The 20644-nt window shown below is 44.0% G+C and overlaps 1 protein-coding gene across 9 annotated transcripts in view; it reads left to right on the top strand.

Annotated features, from left to right (window-relative positions):
- The window catches only part of Dpy19l3 (dpy-19 like C-mannosyltransferase 3), a 94380-nt gene that overhangs the window by 27662 nt on the left and 46074 nt on the right, over positions 1–20644 (top strand). For all 9 annotated transcript variants that reach the window (XM_029567916.1, XM_008842045.3, XM_029567920.1 and 6 more), the window contains one exon: positions 4426–4516. In XM_029567916.1, the coding sequence (XP_029423776.1) occupies positions 4426–4516 (91 nt within the window). The remainder of the gene's footprint in view (positions 1–4425; positions 4517–20644) is intronic.

The raw sequence follows: 20644 nt of genomic DNA, 5'->3' as shown, positions 1-20644 counted from the left end.
TACTCCAACACAGATGCACAAATACATAATTAAAAATAAAGAAGAGTCTAGTTCATTTGTCCTTTAGTTCTTTCTGTCATTATCTTCAGGGATGTTTTTATTCTCTCACCAAACACTGTTTTCCCTTCAGAACCTATGCAAATGAGAATGTGGAGTACCTGTTTGCTTTGCATTCTGCAGAGGGTAGCGTCTATCAACGTACATTTTCATTGGTGTGATCCACCAGACAACGTATAAATTGCTGTAAAACTGGGAAAGTGTTTGAGTACAGCAGATGTTCTCTTAGCATGAAGCAGATGTAAAACTTGCAAGTGTCTGTCTAATAAAGGATAGCATTTGGTTCTAGACATCTGGTGCCAAGATTACCAATTAATCATGTTTGAATGTGTTTTTACTAATTAGATCCCCCTTTGGTTTTTACTGTTCTGGGTAAAGAGAGGGGCAGGGCACAAAAGCTTGCTGCTTTTAGAACATGGACCAATCCCCCACCCCACACTCACCGCCCAGCATCTTTGTAAAGGCCATTAAAAATCTTAGAATCTTAGAGGAAGTGAAACACAAAGATGTGGGAGAGTGGTCTGGCTCTCCCAGTGGGCCTGTAGGTGTGATGTTAGGGTACTGGTGAAGGCAGGAGATAGTGCTGTGAATACTTGAGGAGTGTCGTTACACTGAACGCATGTTTTCTGATTTTTAATTTGCATAGGCAAAAGCTATCATACCAATTCATAGTCTCTATGGTTATTTGACTGAGTGGGAGTTTGAACATTCCAGAAACAAGGGATACCGTTTTGATTTTGTTTTATCAAAAGCAATAAACCAGTTGTTCACAAAGATTAAAGAAGACTGGATTAATGTCATTACTAAGAAAGATTTCCTTTATGGCTCTGAAAGATAGATCAGTACCACCTTGAGAACTAAGGGGATAGTGTCAGCCCACTCTTTCATTTTCATAAAGTAAGCCTGCTAATAAAGTTGTTTCAGAACCAATGACTTTTCCCTTCCCTCCCTCTCCCCCTTCCATCCTCCCTCCTTCCCTCCCTCCTTCCTTTATTCCCTCCCTTCTTCCTAGGGCCTTGTATAGGTTAGGCAAGTACTGTACCACTGAGATACCTCCCCAGCCCTTCTACATTTGTTTAGACAGTTTCACTGTGTAGGCCAGGCTGCCAACTTGTGGTCCTCCTGCTTCAGACTCCTGGACACTGGGACGGCAGGCCTGAGTCACCATGCCCAACAGGACTTTGTTTTTTCTTTTCTCTTTCTTTTCTTTATGTGTGACATCCCTAAGGATATGTTTATTTTCTGTGAAAGGAGGGTCAATATAAAGGAAGGTTTACTCTGCCTCTCTCACCTTTCTAAAAGAAGCGAATGGTATCACCTAATAATTTCCTGGAATTAATAGTTCAATATTTAGATATTCTTTTTCTAAAATTGAATTATTTTAGTATCTTTTTAAATGTGTATGAGTATATTGCCTGCGTGTATGTAAATGCACTCATGTTGTACAATGCCCACAGAGGTCAGAAGAGGGCTTCAGCCCTCCTGGAACTGGAGTTAGGATAGTGGTTAGCCACCATGTGGGTGCCTGGAACCGAACCTGGGTCCTCTGTAAGAGCAGCCAGTGCTCTTAACTGCCTAGCCATCTCTCCAGCCCGGAGACCTTCTGTTTTGTTTTGTTTTTGTTTTTAAATATTTTATTATTTTTATTTTATGTGTATGCGTGTATTGCCTGCATATAGGTAAGTGTTCATGTGTCATGCAATGCTCGCAGAGGACAGAAGAGGAACCCTGGAACTGGAGTTATGGACAGTTGTTAGCTTCCGTGTGGGTGCTGTGATTTGAACCCAGGTCTTCTGCAAGAACAGCCAGTGTTCTTAACCCCTGAGCCATCTCTCCAGCCCTTTGTTTTTAGGGTTTTTTAATTTACTGCATTAATTTGTGTATGTGTGTATGTGTTCACATATGTGGGTGTGTACATGCTATGGCATGCCCAAGGAAGTGAGAGGGCAGCTTATGGGAGTCAGTCCTCTCCTTCCACTCTGTGGGTCCTGGAGATGGAACTCAGGTTGTCAGGCTTAGCAGCCGTACCTGCTAAGCCCTTTCAGTGGCCCAAATTCATATTTTTAAAGGATGGGAAAATATTTAAAGGGTAGGAGAAATACATTAAATAATTTCCAGGTCTGAAGACAAATAGCATGAATGTTTGTTCTAATGGGATGTTTATTTTTGAAAAATCATGGGAGGTTGGGGAAGGCAAAGTGTGCTCAAATGAGGGGTTTGTCAGTGCTTGTGTGTAGGGTGTCACCTGGGCCGCTAGATGGCTCTGCCACAAGCTAAATGTGCATAGCATCGTGTTTTACAGTGTAATGCAGAGTCCAGGACCTGGCTTTTGGACCTTGAGAGCTTGCTTGGAGGTTCTAGCGGGGGAGTTGAACTACTCACATACCCTTGACTGAAGATCATCCTCTTTCAGGGAAAGAGCACACAGCTTTGGGAGGGACACACGTGGAATGCTGAGGGAGGAAGGGGACACCAGCCTAGCCAGTCAGATCAGCTGAATCAACCCTGGTGATCAATGGGATGTTGCAGCCAGATCACCCTCCTTCCCATCTGGATCTGGGTTTTGGAACACTAGAGTAAAAGTGTCTGTAATGATGTAGATGATAATTTTTAATCATTTGTAACTTTACATGTGTGTGAAATGCACCAAGAATAGCAATGGGATTATTCTAAAAGTCATCTTCCTCTTATCTAGGGCCTCCATATTTGTGTTAGTGGTTTAAAATTTAAATTTAATAAGTGTCTTGTAACTGGATTGACTGATGGCGATTACTTTATATGTTTAGTTCATCTGTGATTGAAAATTTTAAAGCGGTGTAAGTATTTCATAGGACTAGTGAGTCCACAGCACTGCACGAAAAGAATTTAAAAAAAAAAAAAATTAAAAAAAAAGAAAAAGAAAAAATTCAAACCCTGAATAATTCTTGTAGCCATTTATCCACATGAGCACCCACCAGGGTTACATTTATGAAAGTAAAATTTGTATGTACAAGGTCTATCCCATTTGAGGAAGATGACTATGTTCTAGTTTGCCTTCAACTGCTATGACAAAACAGTCTGACCAATACCAACTTGGGTAGAAACCGGTTTATTTAGCTTGTATCACAGTTCATCACTGAGGGAGCCCAAGGTAGGAACTCAGGGCAGGAACCTGAAGTTAGAAGCTGAAGCACAGGCCATGGAGGAATACTGTTTACTGGCTTGCTCCCTGGCCCATGCTCAGCCTGCTTGCTTATGTAACACAGGACCACCTACCCAGGGGTGGCACCACCCACAGTGGGCTGGGCTCTCGCACATCACTCAACAATCAAGAAAATGCCCCACAGGTATAGCCACAGGCCAGTCCAATGGAGGCAATTCCCTAATTGAGTCTCCTGCCCAGGTGTGTCAAGTTGACACTAAAGCTATCCAGGACACTATATTTCCTTAGAATAAGAGTTACTGATCTTCTATGGCACTGCTACCTTTTAGTCAGGGATCTGATGCTGTTTTGGGTGTTTTTGTTTGGAAGGTCTTTTTGTTTGAGACAGTGTCTCCCTGTAGCCCCTGCTGACCTGAAGTTGCTCCGTAGATCTGCCTGCCTCTCGAGTGCTGCTGTTAAAGGCATGTGCCACCATGCCTAGCTTTGTTCGGTTGGTTCTTTTCTGAAGCTTTAGTTTTCACTTTGCTCTGTGCATGTGAGTGCAGGCGCCCATGGATGTCAGAGGCACTGGGTTTCCAAGCTGGAATTAGAGGCAGTTGTGAGCCAGCTACCCTGGGTGCTGGGAACTGAACCTGGGTCCTCTGACAGAGCAGCAAGTGCTCTTAGCCGTTGAGCCATCTTTCTAGCCCCAATGTCTCTATTTGTGTGTTATTAATATTATTTGGGATTAGTGGTGGTATCTTAAAATTTTCTTTACAGCTTTAATTTGTGTGAAAACATGAACTCAGAAATACTCACTTAAATGGAACAATTTCTGTCCATTTAAAAAAATGGTTTATTGTGGGAAATTTTACACACCCACAAAAGTACAGAGAATAGTGTAGCATTCCCTAGGCATCCAGCCCAACATCCAGGTTTAGCATCCACAACCTGTGATTCTGGTTAACCAAGAATTTTTTTTTCTTTTGATAATAAGCCAGGGTAGTCTAGACCCTGGCTTATAGTCTAGACCAGCTTTGAACTCATGATCCTCCTGCCTCAGCCACCTGAATGTTTAGATTACAGGTATGTGCCACCATGCCTGGCTCCATCAAGATTTCTTGAGACTGTATTTTCAGAGTATTTTTCTCTTTCACAGTATAGTTCTACATCTTGTTTCCACAGTAACAATGTGTATCTCAACAAAACTAGGTCACATAAACCCAGTATTTCTCACTTTGTTTCAGGAAGTGGAGCGAGAAATCTCATTCAGGACAGAATGCGGACTGTACTATTCCTACTACAAGCAGATGCTGCAGGCGCCAACCCTCCGGCAAGGTAATCACACTTGCAGTTTTCCACAGCATTTCATTGGAGGTGTGTTTTGCACTTGACACATTTTTAATTTATTTTATAATTATATGCAAGTGTGTGTCTGTGTGTGGATTTGTGCACGTGAGTGCAGGTTCCTGTAGAGGCCAGAAGAGGGTGTCAGATCACCTGGAGCTGGAATTACAGGTTGATGTGAACTGCCCAACGTGGGTGCTGGGAATCAAAATCAAACACAGGTCCTCTGCAAGAGCAGCAAGTACTCTTAACTGCTGAGCCATGTCTCCAATCACTGCACTCATATATTTTAAATGCTTTCTTGAACTCATGTACCTTTTTTCTCTGAACTCTCATAGATTTTCCTTGCCAATGTCCAGTCACCCCATGAAAATGTTTTGTTCAGGAAGAAGTTACACAGTACTTTATATAACTGTTTTCTTTTTAAAAAATATTATTTTATATGTATGAGTGTATTGCCTGCACGTATGTAACTGCACCTGTGTTGTATAGTACCCTTGGAGGTCAGAAAGAGGGTGTTGGAGCCACTGGAGCTAGGGACAGTTGTTAGCCACCATGTGAGTGCTAGGAACTAAACCCAGGTCCTCTGCAAGAGCAGTCAGTGCTCTTAACCACTGAGCCATCTCTCCAGCCCTGTATAACTGTTTTCATCCTTGCATTCCAGTTTTTTTTCATCTACAAAATAATGTATTTGCAATTTCTTAGTTTTGTTCTGATCACTTGGGAAGAGATCACTGCAGGTGTGATGGCAGGTTCTGTTAACTTGATGCAATCTAGAATCACCTGGAAAGAGTCTCCGTGTGGAATTGTCTAGTTCAGGTTGGCCTGTGGGCATGTCTGTGGAGGATTTGTCTTCATTAACTAATGTGGGAAGACCCAGTCCACTGTAGGCGGTACCATTCCCTGGGTTTGAGTGGAGAGAGCCATCTGAGTGGAGGCACATGTGCATGAATTTGTCTCTGCTCTGGACTGTGGGTGTGTTGTGACCAGCTGCTTCAAGATCCTGCCAGCTTGACCTCCCTGCACTGATGGACTGTGACCTAGAATTATGAACTAAAGTAAACACTTTCTCCCTAAGTCATTTTTTGTTTTCAGGGTATTTTGTCACAGCAACTGGAAAGGAAACTGAAATAGCAGAAGGGCTGTCTAAAAGCAGCAGCGTTCTCATGGGGGATTACTGCTGTCTCGTCCCCAGCGCTCCCTTCATCCCTTTATTTGATCATTTTCCTGTGTTCTTTTTCTAGATGGTTTGGAGTTCACACTGGCTTTCTTCCATCTAAGGGACCACTTTGACTCATATATTCTTTTTTTTATTTATTTTTATTTTGTGTGTATGAGTGTTTTGGCTGCACCCATGTCGTGCAAAGCCTGTGGAAGCCAGAAGAGGGCGACAGATCCCCTGGAACTGGAGTTAAGGACAGTTGTTAACTGCCATGTGAGTGCTGGGAATCAAGCTGGGTCCTCTGCAAGAGCAGCCAGTGGTCTTAACTGCTTCTTACTGTTGAGCCACCTCTCAGCCCCTAAACTTTTTTTTTTTTTTTTTTTTTTTCCGTCTTTTTGAGACAGGGTCTCCTTGTAGCCCCAGCTGGCTTGGAACGCACTATGTAGTCCAGGCTGGCCTCCATCTCTCAGAGATCTGCCTGCCTCTGCCTCCTGAGTGCTGGAACTAAAGGTGTGCGCCACCACACCTGACTCATATGTTCTTGATAAGCCTCACATGGTGCTTGGGACAGAGGTCCCCTTCTGGGTATCACTTGAATTTAACAATGGTATTTTTAGTGAGAATTTTTCATTAGTGATATTTTGTGCTTCTGATTTTATCATAATAAGGAGACATGAAATTTTGGTTATCTTTCTTTCTATGCCATGAAAATTCATCCCATAGTCTGTTGATAACCAGATTCCTCTGTGGTATGACTCTACCTAGCAGCCTTGGTTTGCTGTTGGTTTGCACAGCCAGGACATTGATCATGTCCTAGTTTGCTTTCTGTTGCTCTGATAAACATCATGAACAAAAGCAACATGGGGAGGAAAGGGTTTATTTGGCTTGGAACTTACAGTTCATCACTGAGGGAGGCCAAGGCAGGAACTCAGGGCAGGAACTGAAGCACAGACCATGGAGGAATGCTGCCTGCTGGCTTGCTCCTCTGGCCTGTGCTCAGCTGTCTTTCTTGTACAGCCAAGGCCCACGTGCCCAGGCACGGCACCACCCACAGTGGACTGGGCCCTCCTACATCAGTTGGCAATCAGGAACATGCCTCACAAACATAGCCGAGGCCACCTATATCTATTAGTTCACTATACACTGTGGCATTCTGATTCTGATTCCTGCACAAAACCCTTTTCTCATTAGTGATGTGGTTACCTCAATGTCTAGTCTGTGTAAGAAAGGCAGACTTAGTATTTCTTTTGCCCTATATGATCCTCTTTCTTCATGAATTCCACATTTGCAGAATCATCTAAAATTTACTAAAATTTATAACTAAATTTGCTGAAATTTTCAACTTCAAAACTGGTATTCATGGCACTTCCACAGCCACTCCCAGACCTGTCCAGCGCAACAAAAACTTTTAGACAGTAATATCACATTCCCAGCAGGATTGAACAAGAGAGGCTGCGTCCAGCCTTGGTTTCACGCTCTCAGGTTCCAGCATCCTCTTCAAAGGCTATTTTGTGCCACAGTGGTTTTACGTTGTTATGCTGGTTTTTGGACTCTCCCCCCACCCCCTGTTTCTTTATATATATATATATATTTTGTATGTGTGTGTGTGTGTGTGTGTGTGTGTGTGTGTGTGTGTGTGAGTGCGTGCGTGCTACAGCACACATATGGAAGTCTGAGGACGACTTTTGGATGTCTGTTCTTTCCTTCTACCACGTGGGTCTTGGGGATTGACCTCAGGTAGTTGGGCTTGGCACCAAACACCTTTACCCCAGGTAGTTGGGCTTGGCAGCAAACACCTTTACCCACTGAGCCATCTTGCTGGCCCTGTTTTTTGTTTTTTGGTTTTGTTTTTTGATTTTGTACTTAAAAGCGCCCCCAACTGTGAACATGATGTCTAGAGTCCCTAATTGTGAGTAGGCTGTGATGTGCCTACAAAGCAATTGTGTGTGTTAGATTGGCTTTGTTTAGGTGTGAGTGCCCGTGCTTGTCAGCATAAATTTCATTGATAATGACCAACATTAAAGAAAGTGTCTTGAAACAGAAATACACATAAGGCCTTGTTAATATTCACCAATTGATGTAAGTACATAATCACAGACTTGCACGAACCTAAACCATTATTTCCTACCCAGTATTCCATGTTTCACCTAACACATTTAGTGTGTGTGTGTGTGTGTGTGTTTGTGTACTCATGTGCCACAGCATGTGTGGCGATCAGAGGACAACTTTTGGTAGAGTTGGTTCTCTCCTTACACTGTGGATTCCAGGGATTGAACTCAGGTCCTCAGGCTTGAACGGTAAGGGCTTCTACCCACTGAGCCATCTGGCTAGCCCAGTATTTCACTTTTAAAAGCAACACTGTAGTGTTACCACTGTGCCCTGTCTTTGCTGTTTCTCAGAATTAAGAGTTGCTTCTCTGCCATTTAAAGCAGACCTTCTCATCCAAAGAAGGTGGCAGCTGTGTCTGTAGGGGGACATTCCTTAGGAACACTGGGAGGTACTGTGCTGCTGAGATCTAGTTAAGTTTTTGTTGTTGTTGCTTTGGTCTTTGTTGAGCCAGGGTCTCCCTGTAGCCCCAGCTGGCCTGGAACTCGCTGTGTAGACCAGGCTGGCCTCGAACTCACAGAGATCCACCTGCTTCTGCCTCCCAAATGCTCTCCCTTTCCTGTCTACCTATATCCCTCCTCATTCACCCTCAACCAACACAAAGTCTAAAACTAATCTTTTTGGAGTTTTTTTTGTAACTCAAATTCGTGCAGTTCTGAAGCATGAGCTTTGTAGACAACAGCACCAGGTCACGGTGCCAAGGGTATACCTGCTTGCATTCCTGTATGTTCATCATCTCTCTAAAGCAGTTACTTAACCTGGTCAGTATTGTCTGCTCTATATCTTTGCTCCCAATCTGGACTTTAGAGTGAATATAAGACATCTTGCTTTGACTGTAAATAAGTCAGTGTCTCAACAGTGTTCTGGGTTTCAGTTATTTTTACAGATTTTAGGGTTTTTTAAAAATATTTTATTTATTTTGATTTGATGTGTATGAGTGTTTTGCCTACATGTATATAAGTGCACTCATGCAGTACCCGCGGAGGCCAGAAGAGGGCACTGGATCCCATGGAACTGGAGTTATGAACAGTTGTTAGCTGCCATGCGGGTGCTGGGAATTGAACCTAGGGTTCTCTGCAAAAACAGCCAGTGCTCTTAACCACCAAGCCATCGCTCCCCGTTTTTTTAGGCAAGGTCTCACTGTGTAGCCCTGACTGGCTTGGAACTCGCTATGTCGATCAGACTGGCCTCAAAGTCAAGAGATCCATCTGCCAACTTCTGCCTGCCAAGTGCTGGGATTAAAGGCATGTGCTAGCCTGTCCCATTTTGCAGATTTTTAAATTTTTATTTATTTTTATTTTATGTGTATGAGTGTTTCACCTACAGGTATGTAAGTACAACACATGCACACAATGCCTCAGAGGCCAGAAGAGAGCTTCATATCTCCTGGAACTGGAGTTACACATGGTGGTTTAACTGACATAGGGTGCTGAGGACTGAACTCGGGTCCTTTGCAAGAGCAGCCAGTGCTTGTAATTGCTGAGCCATCTCTCCAGCTCCTTCGTTTTACAGATTTTTAACAGTTTTTGAGTTGCAGATAAAACTGTAGTGGTTTGCAGCCTCATGTACTGACCCCTTAAATCTAATGGTATCCACCTTTTGTCCGCTTTTTGTTTTGTTTTAGACTTTTTGTGACAGTCTCACTCTGTAGCTCAGCCTGTCAAGTGCTGGCTTCCAGGCCTGAGCCACCACAGCTGGCTTTTCCCTGTATTTCTGTGAGAAGACTGATTCAGTTGCTTCAGTTGTTTGATAGTTACCGTTTTCCAAATTTTGCTGGTGCCTGTGTCCAGTTTTCTCTCTTGAATGTCCCATGAATCGTTTGTTAGGACTGTTGCTCAGATTTAGATTCTTCCTTTCGGTGGGAATACTTCCCAGGTAGTGTCCCCACACCTTCGCGTCAGAGATGCGCAATGTCAGGCCATCTCTGTCTCTGGCCTACAGATGACTCATCAGTTCTAAGTTGTCCATTACCCTTCACCTCACAGATTTAGCACCTTTGCTGAACATTACCTAACCCACCAATTTCATACTTATTTCCTGTAATATGGCGATATGCTGTCATGCCTTCCATCACTGTTGGATGTTCATCTCTAAGGAAAGCATTTTCCAAGCAATAGTTTAAGCCCATCTAATTCATTAAGGAAAGGCTCCGTAAATGTTGGTCCCTTTTATTTCTTGTTAGAATGAGTGGTGGGCATTTCTGACATCCCTTTACAATCTTGCTTAAGTATCATTGTATTCTTGAAACTTTTTTAATAATTAAATTTTGATATATTTTTATTTTATGTGCATGATTGTTTTGACTACATGTATTTGAGTGCACCACATGCATGTAATGCCCATGGAGGCCAGAAAAGGGTTTTGGATCCCTTGGAACCAGAGTTACAAGTCACTGTGAGCTGCCAGTGCTCTTAACCATTGAGTCATCATGGCTCCAGTTCTGGAGTATTATTTTTTTTTTAATATTTTATGTATTATTTTAATTTTATGTGTATGAGTATATTGTCTGCATGTACGTGAGTGCACCCGTGTTGTGCAATGCCACGGAGGTCAGAAGAGGGCTTCGGATTCCCCTGGAACTGGAGTTAAGGATGGTTCGTAGCCGCCATGGGTGCTGGGAATCGAACCCGGGTCTTCCGCAAGAGCAATCAGTGTTCTTAACTGCTGAGCCATCTCTCCAGCTCCTGGAGTATTATTTTTTTAAAAGATGTAGTTTTGTTTTGTATGTATGAGTGTTTGCCTGCATGTATGTGTGTATACTATGGGTGCTGGGAACCGAACCGGTTCCTCTGCAAGAGCAGCCAGTGCTCTTAACCATTGAATCACCTCGGGTCCCTCCTTGTGAGGTTTCAGCATCTCTGATCAGTCTTTGGCACTCTCCCTGTATTCACACTGCCCCTTCTGTGTTCAGTGGAGTACTCTGTAGATGTTTTTTGACATGACCTCAGCGGTCTGACAACACTCCGCATTTTTGCATAACAAGATTTTTGAGGCTCCCTGTGTTTGTTTTCTATACCTGACCTGGAATCACCTGTTTCTTCAAGGACCTCTAGTTCTTTTAGTGACAACTTAGAGACAATTGTGGTGTGAAGCACACTTACTGCTTACTGCCTGAGCCACTGTTTCTAGATTCTTTGTTTTGTTTGTGTGTTCATTTGCTTGTTTTGACATAGGGTCTCCCTGTAGCCCCAGCTGGCCTGCAACTCACTATGTAGACCAAGCTGGCCTCGATTTCACAGAGATCTACCTGCCTCTGCCTCCTGAGTGCTGATCGGATTGAAGCCATGCATCACGTCACCCAGCTCTACACCCTTTTTTGTTTGTTTTGTTTTTTTTGTTTTGTTTGTTTGTTTGAGGCAGGGTCTCAATGTATAGTCCTGGCTGGCCTGGAACTTACTATGTAGACCAGGCTGGCCTCGAATTCAAGAGATCTGCCTGCCTCTGTCTCCTAAGTGCTGGAATTTAAAGAGTACCACCACACTTGACTGTTTTCAGACCCTTTTAAGCAGACCTAGAACATGGGAAATTTGTTCTCTAGGATAAAATAAGAGTACTGTCATTGAACAATTCGGGTAGTAGTTTTTATTCTTTTGACTTTATATTTGTCTCTTTTCTTTAAAACTTTAGTTTTATTTAAGATTTTTTTTAATTCTTTCAGAATATTCTACAATGTATTTTCATCTTATTCCACACTCCAAATCCTCTTTCCACCCCACCTCCCAACTTTGTGTCTTTAAAAAAATTTTCTTTTTAATTTTATGGATATGAGTGTTGGCCAGCATGTGTGTAAGTGTACCCATGTTGAACAGTGCCCATGGAGATCAGAAGAGGGCGTTTGATTCCCCGGAGTTATGGATGATTGTCAGCCACCGTGTGGGTGCTGAGATTCAAACCCTGATCCTCTGCAAGAACAGCCAGTGTTCTTAACCACTGAGCCATCTCTCCAGCCCTGTGCGTCTTCTTTTTTAATCCCTTTTGTACTGACCATATACTCTTGATGTGGGGCATTCACTGGAGCATTGTTGACCTACTAGGTGTCACCCTTAAAAACAAAAACTCTCCCTGAGAAGCCATCAACTGTTCATAGCCCCCCAGTTATGGGTGGAGGCTCCTGAGCCCTCCCACATTCATGCTAGGATGTTGACTGGCTTGGTCTTGTGCTGGGAGCCACAGCTGCTGTGCGTTCATGAGTACAGTGGTCCTGTCACATCCAGAACACACAGTTTTGCTCCAGGCCTCCCTGGCTTCTGGCTCTTACAGTCTTTTCACTGCCTTCCCTCCCCCCCCCCCCCCCCCCCGACGTTCCCTGCCTTGGAAGGTAGATGACCCATTTGTGGTCAAGTGCTCCACTGAAATTTATTCTCTGCACTTTGGTCAGTTGTGAGTTTCTGCACTGACCACCAGTCATTGAACAAAGAAACCTCTCTATTGAAGTCTGAGAGTTGCACTAATCTAAAGGTACAGAGATAAAAAGTCAGAGGGCAGTTTGGTACTGGGTCCATTTAATAGAATAATAGTAGATTCACCTCGGGACCTGCAAGCTCCCCAACTATGGGTTCTTGGCCAGATTTGCAGTACCAGGCATGAGTTTCCTCCTGTGGAGAAGACCTTAAATTCAGTTGGAGACTGTTTGGTTACTGCCTGTGGTGGTTTGAATGAGAAATGTTCCCCCATAGGCTCGGGTATTTGAATATTTGGTCCCCAGTTGGTGGTACTATTTGGAAAGGTTCTAGAACTTTTCTTTAGCAGGTGTTCCTCCTTACTGGAGGAAGCACATCACTGGGGGCCAGCTTTGAAAGCTGATAGCCTCTCCCAACTCCTAGTTCACTCTCTGCTTCGTGTTTGTGGTTGAAAATGTGATCTCTGAGCTGCCTGCTCCAGTGCCTGCCACCCTGCCCCCCTGCCCCCGCCATCCTTGATTGTTCCATAGACCTGTAAGCTGATAGAAACTCTTTTCATGTGTTACTTTCAGTCGTGGTGTTTTATCACAGCAAAAAAAGTAACTAATCCCCCCCCCCCCCAATAGCACTCTTGCTACTGTTGCACCCATATGTATGTATCTGCCTCACTGGTCATTATAGCAGTTTACAGTGCTCACAGCTGGATAAGACTAGGTGAATTTTCTCCCCCAGCAGCCTACATGGCTGTGTAGGCTGGTCAGCAGGATGAAAACTTCTTGTTCAATACCAACTTGATTTCTCCATGTCCTGTGACCAAAGGGGGTGGTGTTTTCAGCACTAGAGGCTTGCCATCCAGTTCTGGTCAGTAAACAAGAACAGTGGCAGTAGCCTGTACTGTTTTGTGGTCTCTGGGACACCTCTGTTCAACAGCTGGAGGGGAGGTATGGCACTGAGTGCTCACTGGGCTTTTTGCTTGGCAAGCCATGTCATCTGGGAAGAGCATAATCCCTTGTGTAGGGTAACTCCATTGAAACTATTTTTTATGTATGTCTTATAAAATAGTAGGTTTCCATAGGACTTTTTCAGATACCCTTAATGCTAGCCCTTCTGCTCTCCTCTGCCCTACTCTCAGTAGCTCTCCCCACTTAAACCTCTCTCCCCATTATTTCCCCTTTCCTCCTGCTTAAGTAGAAATTTGGCTTCTTTGTGACATTGATGTCATCACTTGCTTGCTTTTAAAACAACTATTTTTTTTTTAATTTTTATTTAAAATGTATAAGTGCACCCGTGGTGTGAAATGCCCACGGAGGTCAGAAAAGGGCATTGGATCCCCTCGAACTGGAGTTAAGAACAGTTGTTAGTCACTATGTGGGTGCTGGAAATTGAACCTGAGTTCTCTGCAAGAGCAGGCAATGCTCTTAACCACAGAGCCAGCTCTCCAGCCCCACAAGTCAAACCTTTAAAACATGAGCATCAGGGAGCCTCCTCCATAGCTGCTCCCTCCAGCCGCTCGCTTGCTCTACTGCTGTTACCTGTGGTGCTGAGGGCTGAAGAGGCCTTGTTGCACTGGGCACGTGCTCCTTTACCCTGTGGTGCTGAGGGCTGAAGAGGCCTTGTTGCACTGGGCACATGCTCCTTTACCCTGTGGTGCTCAGGGCTGAAGAGGCCTTGTTGCATTGGGCACGTGCTCCTTTACCCTGTGGTGCTCAGGGCTGAAGAGGCCTTGTTGCATTGGGCACGTGCTCAAGGTGTTTACTCTTTTCAGTTGTCCGGGTTTTTTGTTTCTTAGCTTTCGGTTTATTCATCTACTGTTGATATTTTATGATGACCAAATATTTTAAAGATTTGCATTATTTTTTTAAAAATTGTATTTATCTGACTCTGCTTGTGGGTCTGTGCACATGAGTGCTGGTGCCTTTGGAGGTCAGAGGGTGTCGGGTGCCCTGGAGTTGGAGTCACAGGCAGTTGTGAGCTGCCCAACATGGATGCTGGGAACTGAATTCATGTCCTCTGCGAGAACAGTAAGCACTCTTAACCACTGACCTGTCTCTTCCGCCCCTAATGTGTTAACTCTGTCATGGGTGCACATCTCCCCCTGTGTTGCAGAAAACCTACTTACACATAGTTCTCTCTGAAGCCATCTCTACTTCACAGAAATCTTGGCCATCGTGTCATAGTGGAATGTATTTCTCATTCCTGTTTGCACTTGCATAGGTCTCTGTACGTGTAACCATAAGTTGTGCGGTTCTTTGTTGGTTTCTTCAGGCTGCTGTAACAAAATCCACAAGCAAGATAGCCTCAACAGCAGAGAACTACTTTCTCCAAGTTCCAGGGGCTGGACATCTGAGATTAGGGTCAGGCCTGGTCAGGTTCTGGAAGGTGCTCTTCCTGGCTTGTGCACTGCTACAGGCAGTGCCCTCCTTGACCAGAGAGAGACGGGACAAGCCATCAGATGTCTCCTTGTAAGGGCACTAATCCCATCATGAGGGCCCAGCTCTTCAGCATAAGAATTTTGGAGCACACACACATTCAGTGTGTAACACTTACATACTAGTTTTCTAGGCCAGCCATAAAATACCGAGGCTGTGTGTCTCGAACAACAGGAAGTGCTTTTCCTCTTAGTTCAGTTCAAGATCAAAGTGCTGGTGGGGTGTTCTCTGGGGGACCTCTTCATCATGTCCTGAGCCTCCTTCACTCTGTCCTGACTTGGCCTTTCCCAGAGGAAAGGGGACGGGGGAGAGGGAGATGCGGCGAGAACAAGCCTGCACAAGTGTTGGCAAGGTGCCCCAAACAGGAGAGCACAGGCTTGCTTGCTTTGTTTTGGTTGGTTTTGTTTTGTTTGTTTGATCTTTCAGACAGGGTCTCACTACACTAGCCCTGGCTGGTCTGGAACTAATGCCTTATGTAGACCAGGCTGGCCAAGAACTCACTGAGCTCCACCTGTCTCTACCTCCTGAGTGCCGGGATTAAAGGTGTGTGTTTGCCACCTCACCCAATCCTTTTTGTTTGTTTTTAAGCTAGTATGGGAAGTATTAGGTTTCATTATGGCATTTTGAAATGTAGTTTGTTTTGTTGCTCTCCCCCCAACTTGCCCCCACCCCACCTTGCACCCCAGTAACCTCTGCTCTGCTTTCTTGTCACCTGTGTGCTCTCCCCTCCCCACTTCTTTTCCCTCATGGCCCCCTTTGTACTTTCACAGCCTGTACCCACACTCTCACCCACATAGATTCATAAATAAACATTAAATCTAGACCCCACATATGAGACAGCATGTGGTACTTGTCTTTCTGGATCTGGCTTTCTGAATCTCACTTAATAATTTCCAGCTTCATCTCTTTCCCTGCAAGTTCATGATTTCATTTTCCTTTATGGCCGAATGGAATTCTGTTGTGTGTCTGTGCCATGCTTTGGTTGTCCATTCATCTGTCCATGGACAGCTCAGCTGAGTCCAGTTCCTTGCTGGTTGTGATTAGAGCAGCAGTAAACACACATGCTAGTGTCTGTGGTCCTTTGGTGTGTGGCCAGCTATAGCTGGGTCTATGGTGGCTCTAATTTTTTTTTTTTTTTAATCTTTTTGAGACACGGTCTCCCTGTAGCCCCAGCTGTCCCAGACCTCACTATGTAGCCCGGGCTGGCCTTGAACTTACAGAGATCCACCTGCCTCTGCCTCCCAAGTGCTGGGACTACAGGCGTGCACCACCATGCCCAGCTTTTTTTTTTTTTTTTTTTTTTAATAAAAAATACTTTTATTGGTGACTGGAGAGATGGCTGAGCAGAAATGGCTCAGCAGTTGAGAACACTGACTGTTCTTGCAGAGGACCCGGGTTCGATTCCCAGCACCCACATGGCGCCTAACAACCACCTGTAACACCAGTTCCAGAGGATCTGATGCTCACTTCTGGCCTCTGTGGGCATTGCATACATAGGTGCACTTACATGCAGGAAAAACACTCATGCACATAAAATAAAAATTTTTAAATACTTTTATTTTTCTTAATAGTTTCCTGTACACACACATCCAAATACTTTTAAGTCTTCATTTCAATCTGTCCTGTGTTGAAAGAGGAAAAAAATACTTTGGTCTAGAAATCTTGAGGAACAATGGTATTCCAATATCCATTTTTCACAGAAGATGCTTTAAAAGGTCATTATTATTTCCTTTCCACTTGAAACTTTGAGCGCATATACCTGTCCTAATCTCCCTAGGTTTTTTATATTGCACCGGTGATCTCATTTATTTGTTGCAAAACCCTGATGAGTGGGTGGGACAGTATTAATTTTGTGTCATAGAGGAGGGGTCAGGTTGCCCAGAATTGCATTGCTAAGCAGGAGAACTTTCATTTATCTGCTGGTAATGCGTGATGCAGACTTCACTATCAGGCAGGATTCCCATCCCTTTATTCCACACCTGCTGATGTCCCTGGGACAAGAGAGACAGGCTAGAAAGAGTGGAAAAATCGGGGCTAGGAGTAGGACAGGAGAAGGAAAAGGAGTCTGCTGGAAGCCCTCACCAGCACAGCAGCAAGAATTCCAAATTGCTTGAGGCCTTTCTTCCCAGCTACAGACTTGCATATTGTAATCCCATTTAAGACACCCCAAGGGCCAGTTTGTAATCTCAACTACGCAGAAGTGGAACAGAGGTAAAGAAGGGGTGGTGTCCCAAGAATATCTGTTGAGCAATGACATTCCCAAGACCCCAAGTCCTACATACATTCACCCCTGGGACAGACACCTGAAACGCAGCTTGCTCTCTCTTATAGAAACCCCCATCCTAGCTCTCTCTGATAAAATCTGCAATTCTGCTTCCTCATATCAGCTGGTCCTGAAATTTTTTTCAGCCTCAAAACCACAAATCCCAGCTCGGCCTGAGTCAAGGTCCCTCAAAGATGAATGGAATCCCTCAGAATGCTGAGGGGTGAGCATGGCCGCTTGGAGCTGTGTCTCTGTCCCCTGAATCTCAAATCCAGGAGAAGCTGTTGGTTGCAACAGATGTTGGGATGTTCAGGAATCCTGGGAATGTGCCTGGGACAGACATGTGCTCTTCTTTCATTACATGTGACACCCCTTCCCATCGCTGAGATCATCAGTGCGCCATGACACCAGGCAGATTAAGGCTTCTCTAGATCCCCAGCCTGTTTACTGCTGCCCTCTGGGGAAAACAACTCACACCTTGTTGAGCTGCTGTTACAGGAATTGCAGTCCTATGATGAGCAGTTTTAAGGAAAAAAATTATCTTAAAGAAAAAATCCTTTGGTGATTTCATACATGTATAAAGTGGATTCTGGTCCCTTTTGCCGCCCATTACCCGCTTTCACCCCCTTGCTGAACTGCTGCTCTACAAGTCTCTCCCCTACTTTGATTTCTTAATGCTGCCATTCTAACTGGGGTGAGATGGAATCGCAAAGTAGTTTTAATTTGCATTTCCCTGATAGTTAAGAATGTTGAGCACTTTATAAAATGTTTACTGGCCATCTGTGTTCCTTCTTTTGAGAACTGTCTATTCATCAGTTCATTAACCCATTTACTGGTTGGCATTTTTTGTGTGCTTGCTTTTTGCAGTTCTTTATCTGTTCAGATATTACTCCCCTGTCTGAAGTACAGCTGCAGAGATTTTTCATCCATTCTGTAGGCTCGTGTGTTCACTCCATGATAGCTCCCTTTGCAGTGAAGAAGCTTTTTAATCTCATGTAGTCCCTTTCATTAGTTCTAAGGCTGTTAACTGTGCCGTTAGGGTTCTATGCAGAAAGTTCTTGATTATACCTGTATTGTGAAGTATTTCCCCCCTGTTTTCCTCTTACAGTTTAAGGGTTTTGTTTTAAGTTAAGGTCTTTAATCCAGTTTGAATAGATTTTTATGCAGGTGTCTATCTAGTTTTCACCAGCACCATTTGTTGAATAGGCTGTCTTTTTTCTGACACCTTTGTGAAGTATTAGGTGACCACCATTTCTGGGTCCTTCATGCTATTCCATTGGTCTAGGTGTCTGTAAGTCCTAGTACCATGCTGTTTTATCACTATGGCTCTATAGTAGAATTTGAGGTGAAATATTCTGACACCCCCCTGCAGTAGAGTTTTTTCTGCTCAGGATTGCTTTGGCTATTTGTGAACTTTTGTGTTTCCATATGAATTTTAGAATTTTTTTCTAGTTCTATGAAGAATGTCATTGAACTTTTGATGGGGGTTATATTGAGTCTACAGATTACTTGTGGCAAAATAGCCATTTTCACGATTATTAAATGTGCCAATTCAGAAGTATTGAAGGTCTTTCCATCGTCTAGTGTTTTCCATGTCTTTAAAGTTTTCATTATAGAGATCTTTCACTTGTTTAGTTAGGTTTATTCCTAGGTACTGTATTTTCTATGAAGCTATTATGAATGGGCCGGCGGTGGTGGCGCAGGCCTTTAAGTCCCAACACTTGGGAGGCAGAAGCAGGCAGATCTCTGAATTCAAGGCCAGCCTGGTCTACATAGTTCCAGGCCAGCTAGGGCTACAGGGAGACCCTGTCCCAAAAAGACCCAAAAAAAAAAAAAAAAAAGCTGGTATGAATGGAGTATTTTTTCCTAGTTTCTTAGCAAGTTCATAATTGCCATATAGAAAAGCTCCTGATTTTTGTGTTAATTTTGTATCCTGAAACTGTACCAAAAGTGCTTATCAGATCTAAAAGGTTCCGGGTGGAGTCTGTCCATAGTCTTCTTCATAGAGGCTCATGTTTGCAGACAGGGATGATTTGACTTTCTTTCCTGTTCGTACCTTTTCTCATCCTACTTTTCCAGCTAAGGCTTAAAGCACAATACTGAATAACAATAGAAAGCAGCCCCTTGTTTCAGTGTAGATTTTAGAGGAAATATCCCATTCTTTACCGTTTAGCACACTGTTGGCTATAGTTTTGTCATATATACCCATTATTTTGGGGTCTGTTCCTAATTTTTCAGGACTTTTGTCATGAAGGCATGAGGACACCAGACTATGTCTCCACCCTGATTATTTCACCCTTACCACCTCCTTAAAGACCTGTCTCCAACTGCAGTCACACTGGAGCAGGGCTTCAGTGTGGGCAATTGATGGGCACATCGTTTAATCCACACTACCCCTGGGCAGTTGGGTTGTTTCTGATCTTTTGCTGTTGTAAACAGCCCTGCTTGAATGACCTTGTGCTTTGCCGTACTGTGTTTTTGCCAGTCTGTCTTTGGGATCCATTCCTAGCCAGTGGCTTTCCTGATCAGAGGGTGAGCGTACATGTAACTTTGTTGGTTATCTCACCTCTTCCCCACACAGGTGAGGCTTTTGCTTTCCCAGCTGCAGTGAGGAGCATCTGCTGTTCACCTTCCCCGCACAGCCGTGTCAACTGTCTTGACTTTTGCCAAGCTGATACATGGGAAATAGTCTCCCTGTGTCATTTTAATGTGCACTTCTTTTTTAAAAAAATACTTATTTTTATTTTATGTTTATGAGTGTATTGCCTGCGTGTATGTAAGTGCATCCATGTTATGCAATGCTTGTGGAGGTCAAAAGAGGGTGTCTGATCCCCTGGAACTTGAGTTATGGATGGTTGTTAGCTGCCATGTGGGTGCTGGGCATCTAACCTGGGTCCTCTACGAGAGCAGCCAGTGTTCTTAAGTGTCGAGCCATCTCTCCAGCCCCTTAATTTTTCCTTCTTTTGTTAGGAAGTAGGGTTAGCATCTTTTCCTGTGCCTAAGGACTGTGTTTCCTTCTGTGAACTCTCCATTCATATACTGTATTAATTAGCTTGGGTACCGAAACAAGTGACCTCAAGATAGGCACAGAGGTGCTAGAGAGATGGCTCAGTGGTTAAGATGGCTCAGTGGTTCTCTCTTGCAGAGAACCTGGGTTCTGGTCCCAGCACCCATGTCTGGTGACTCACAGCCATCTGTACCTCCAGCTCCAGGGGATCCAACACTCTCTTCTGGCCTCTATGGGCACCTGCACCCATGTGCATATACACAGACCTACACACATATACACATAATTTTTAAGAATATTAAAAATATATCTTTAAAAAAGACAGCCGTGGATTTCTGTAAGAGCACGTTTGTTTTGTGCTCTTACATATCCTCTGTGAGCTAGCAGCAGCTGCTTTGTCCCTGGGTCCCCTTCAGACCACGCCATCCATGCCAAAAGGACAAGGAGTGGTAGGAGCACACGCTGGCTCCAGAGCCTCTGCTCAGATGTGGCTGGGATGCAGCACACTCCAGACCCATTCCAGAGATAAGAAGGCTGTTGTCCCTCCCAAAGCAGGTGTTGCACAATGTAGGAAGGCAGGTGGAGGTATGAAATCCTTATGCCTAAAGGGGAACCTCTGGTTTCTTTTTTTCACTAATCCCAGAAGTGTTCATTGACCTGTATTTGTGTAAATGTTTAATATCATTTAGTGAATGGGAAGCTCTTTGAGAGTAGGACTTTGCTTTTGCTGACTCTTTAAAAGATTTAATTTT

This window comes from Nannospalax galili, unplaced genomic scaffold (assembly GCF_000622305.1).
Source record: "Nannospalax galili isolate Female #2095 unplaced genomic scaffold, S.galili_v1.0 scaffold931, whole genome shotgun sequence".
Taxonomy (NCBI): Eukaryota; Metazoa; Chordata; class Mammalia; order Rodentia; family Spalacidae; genus Nannospalax; species Nannospalax galili.
This window is presented reverse-complemented; position numbering and strand designations above follow the sequence as displayed.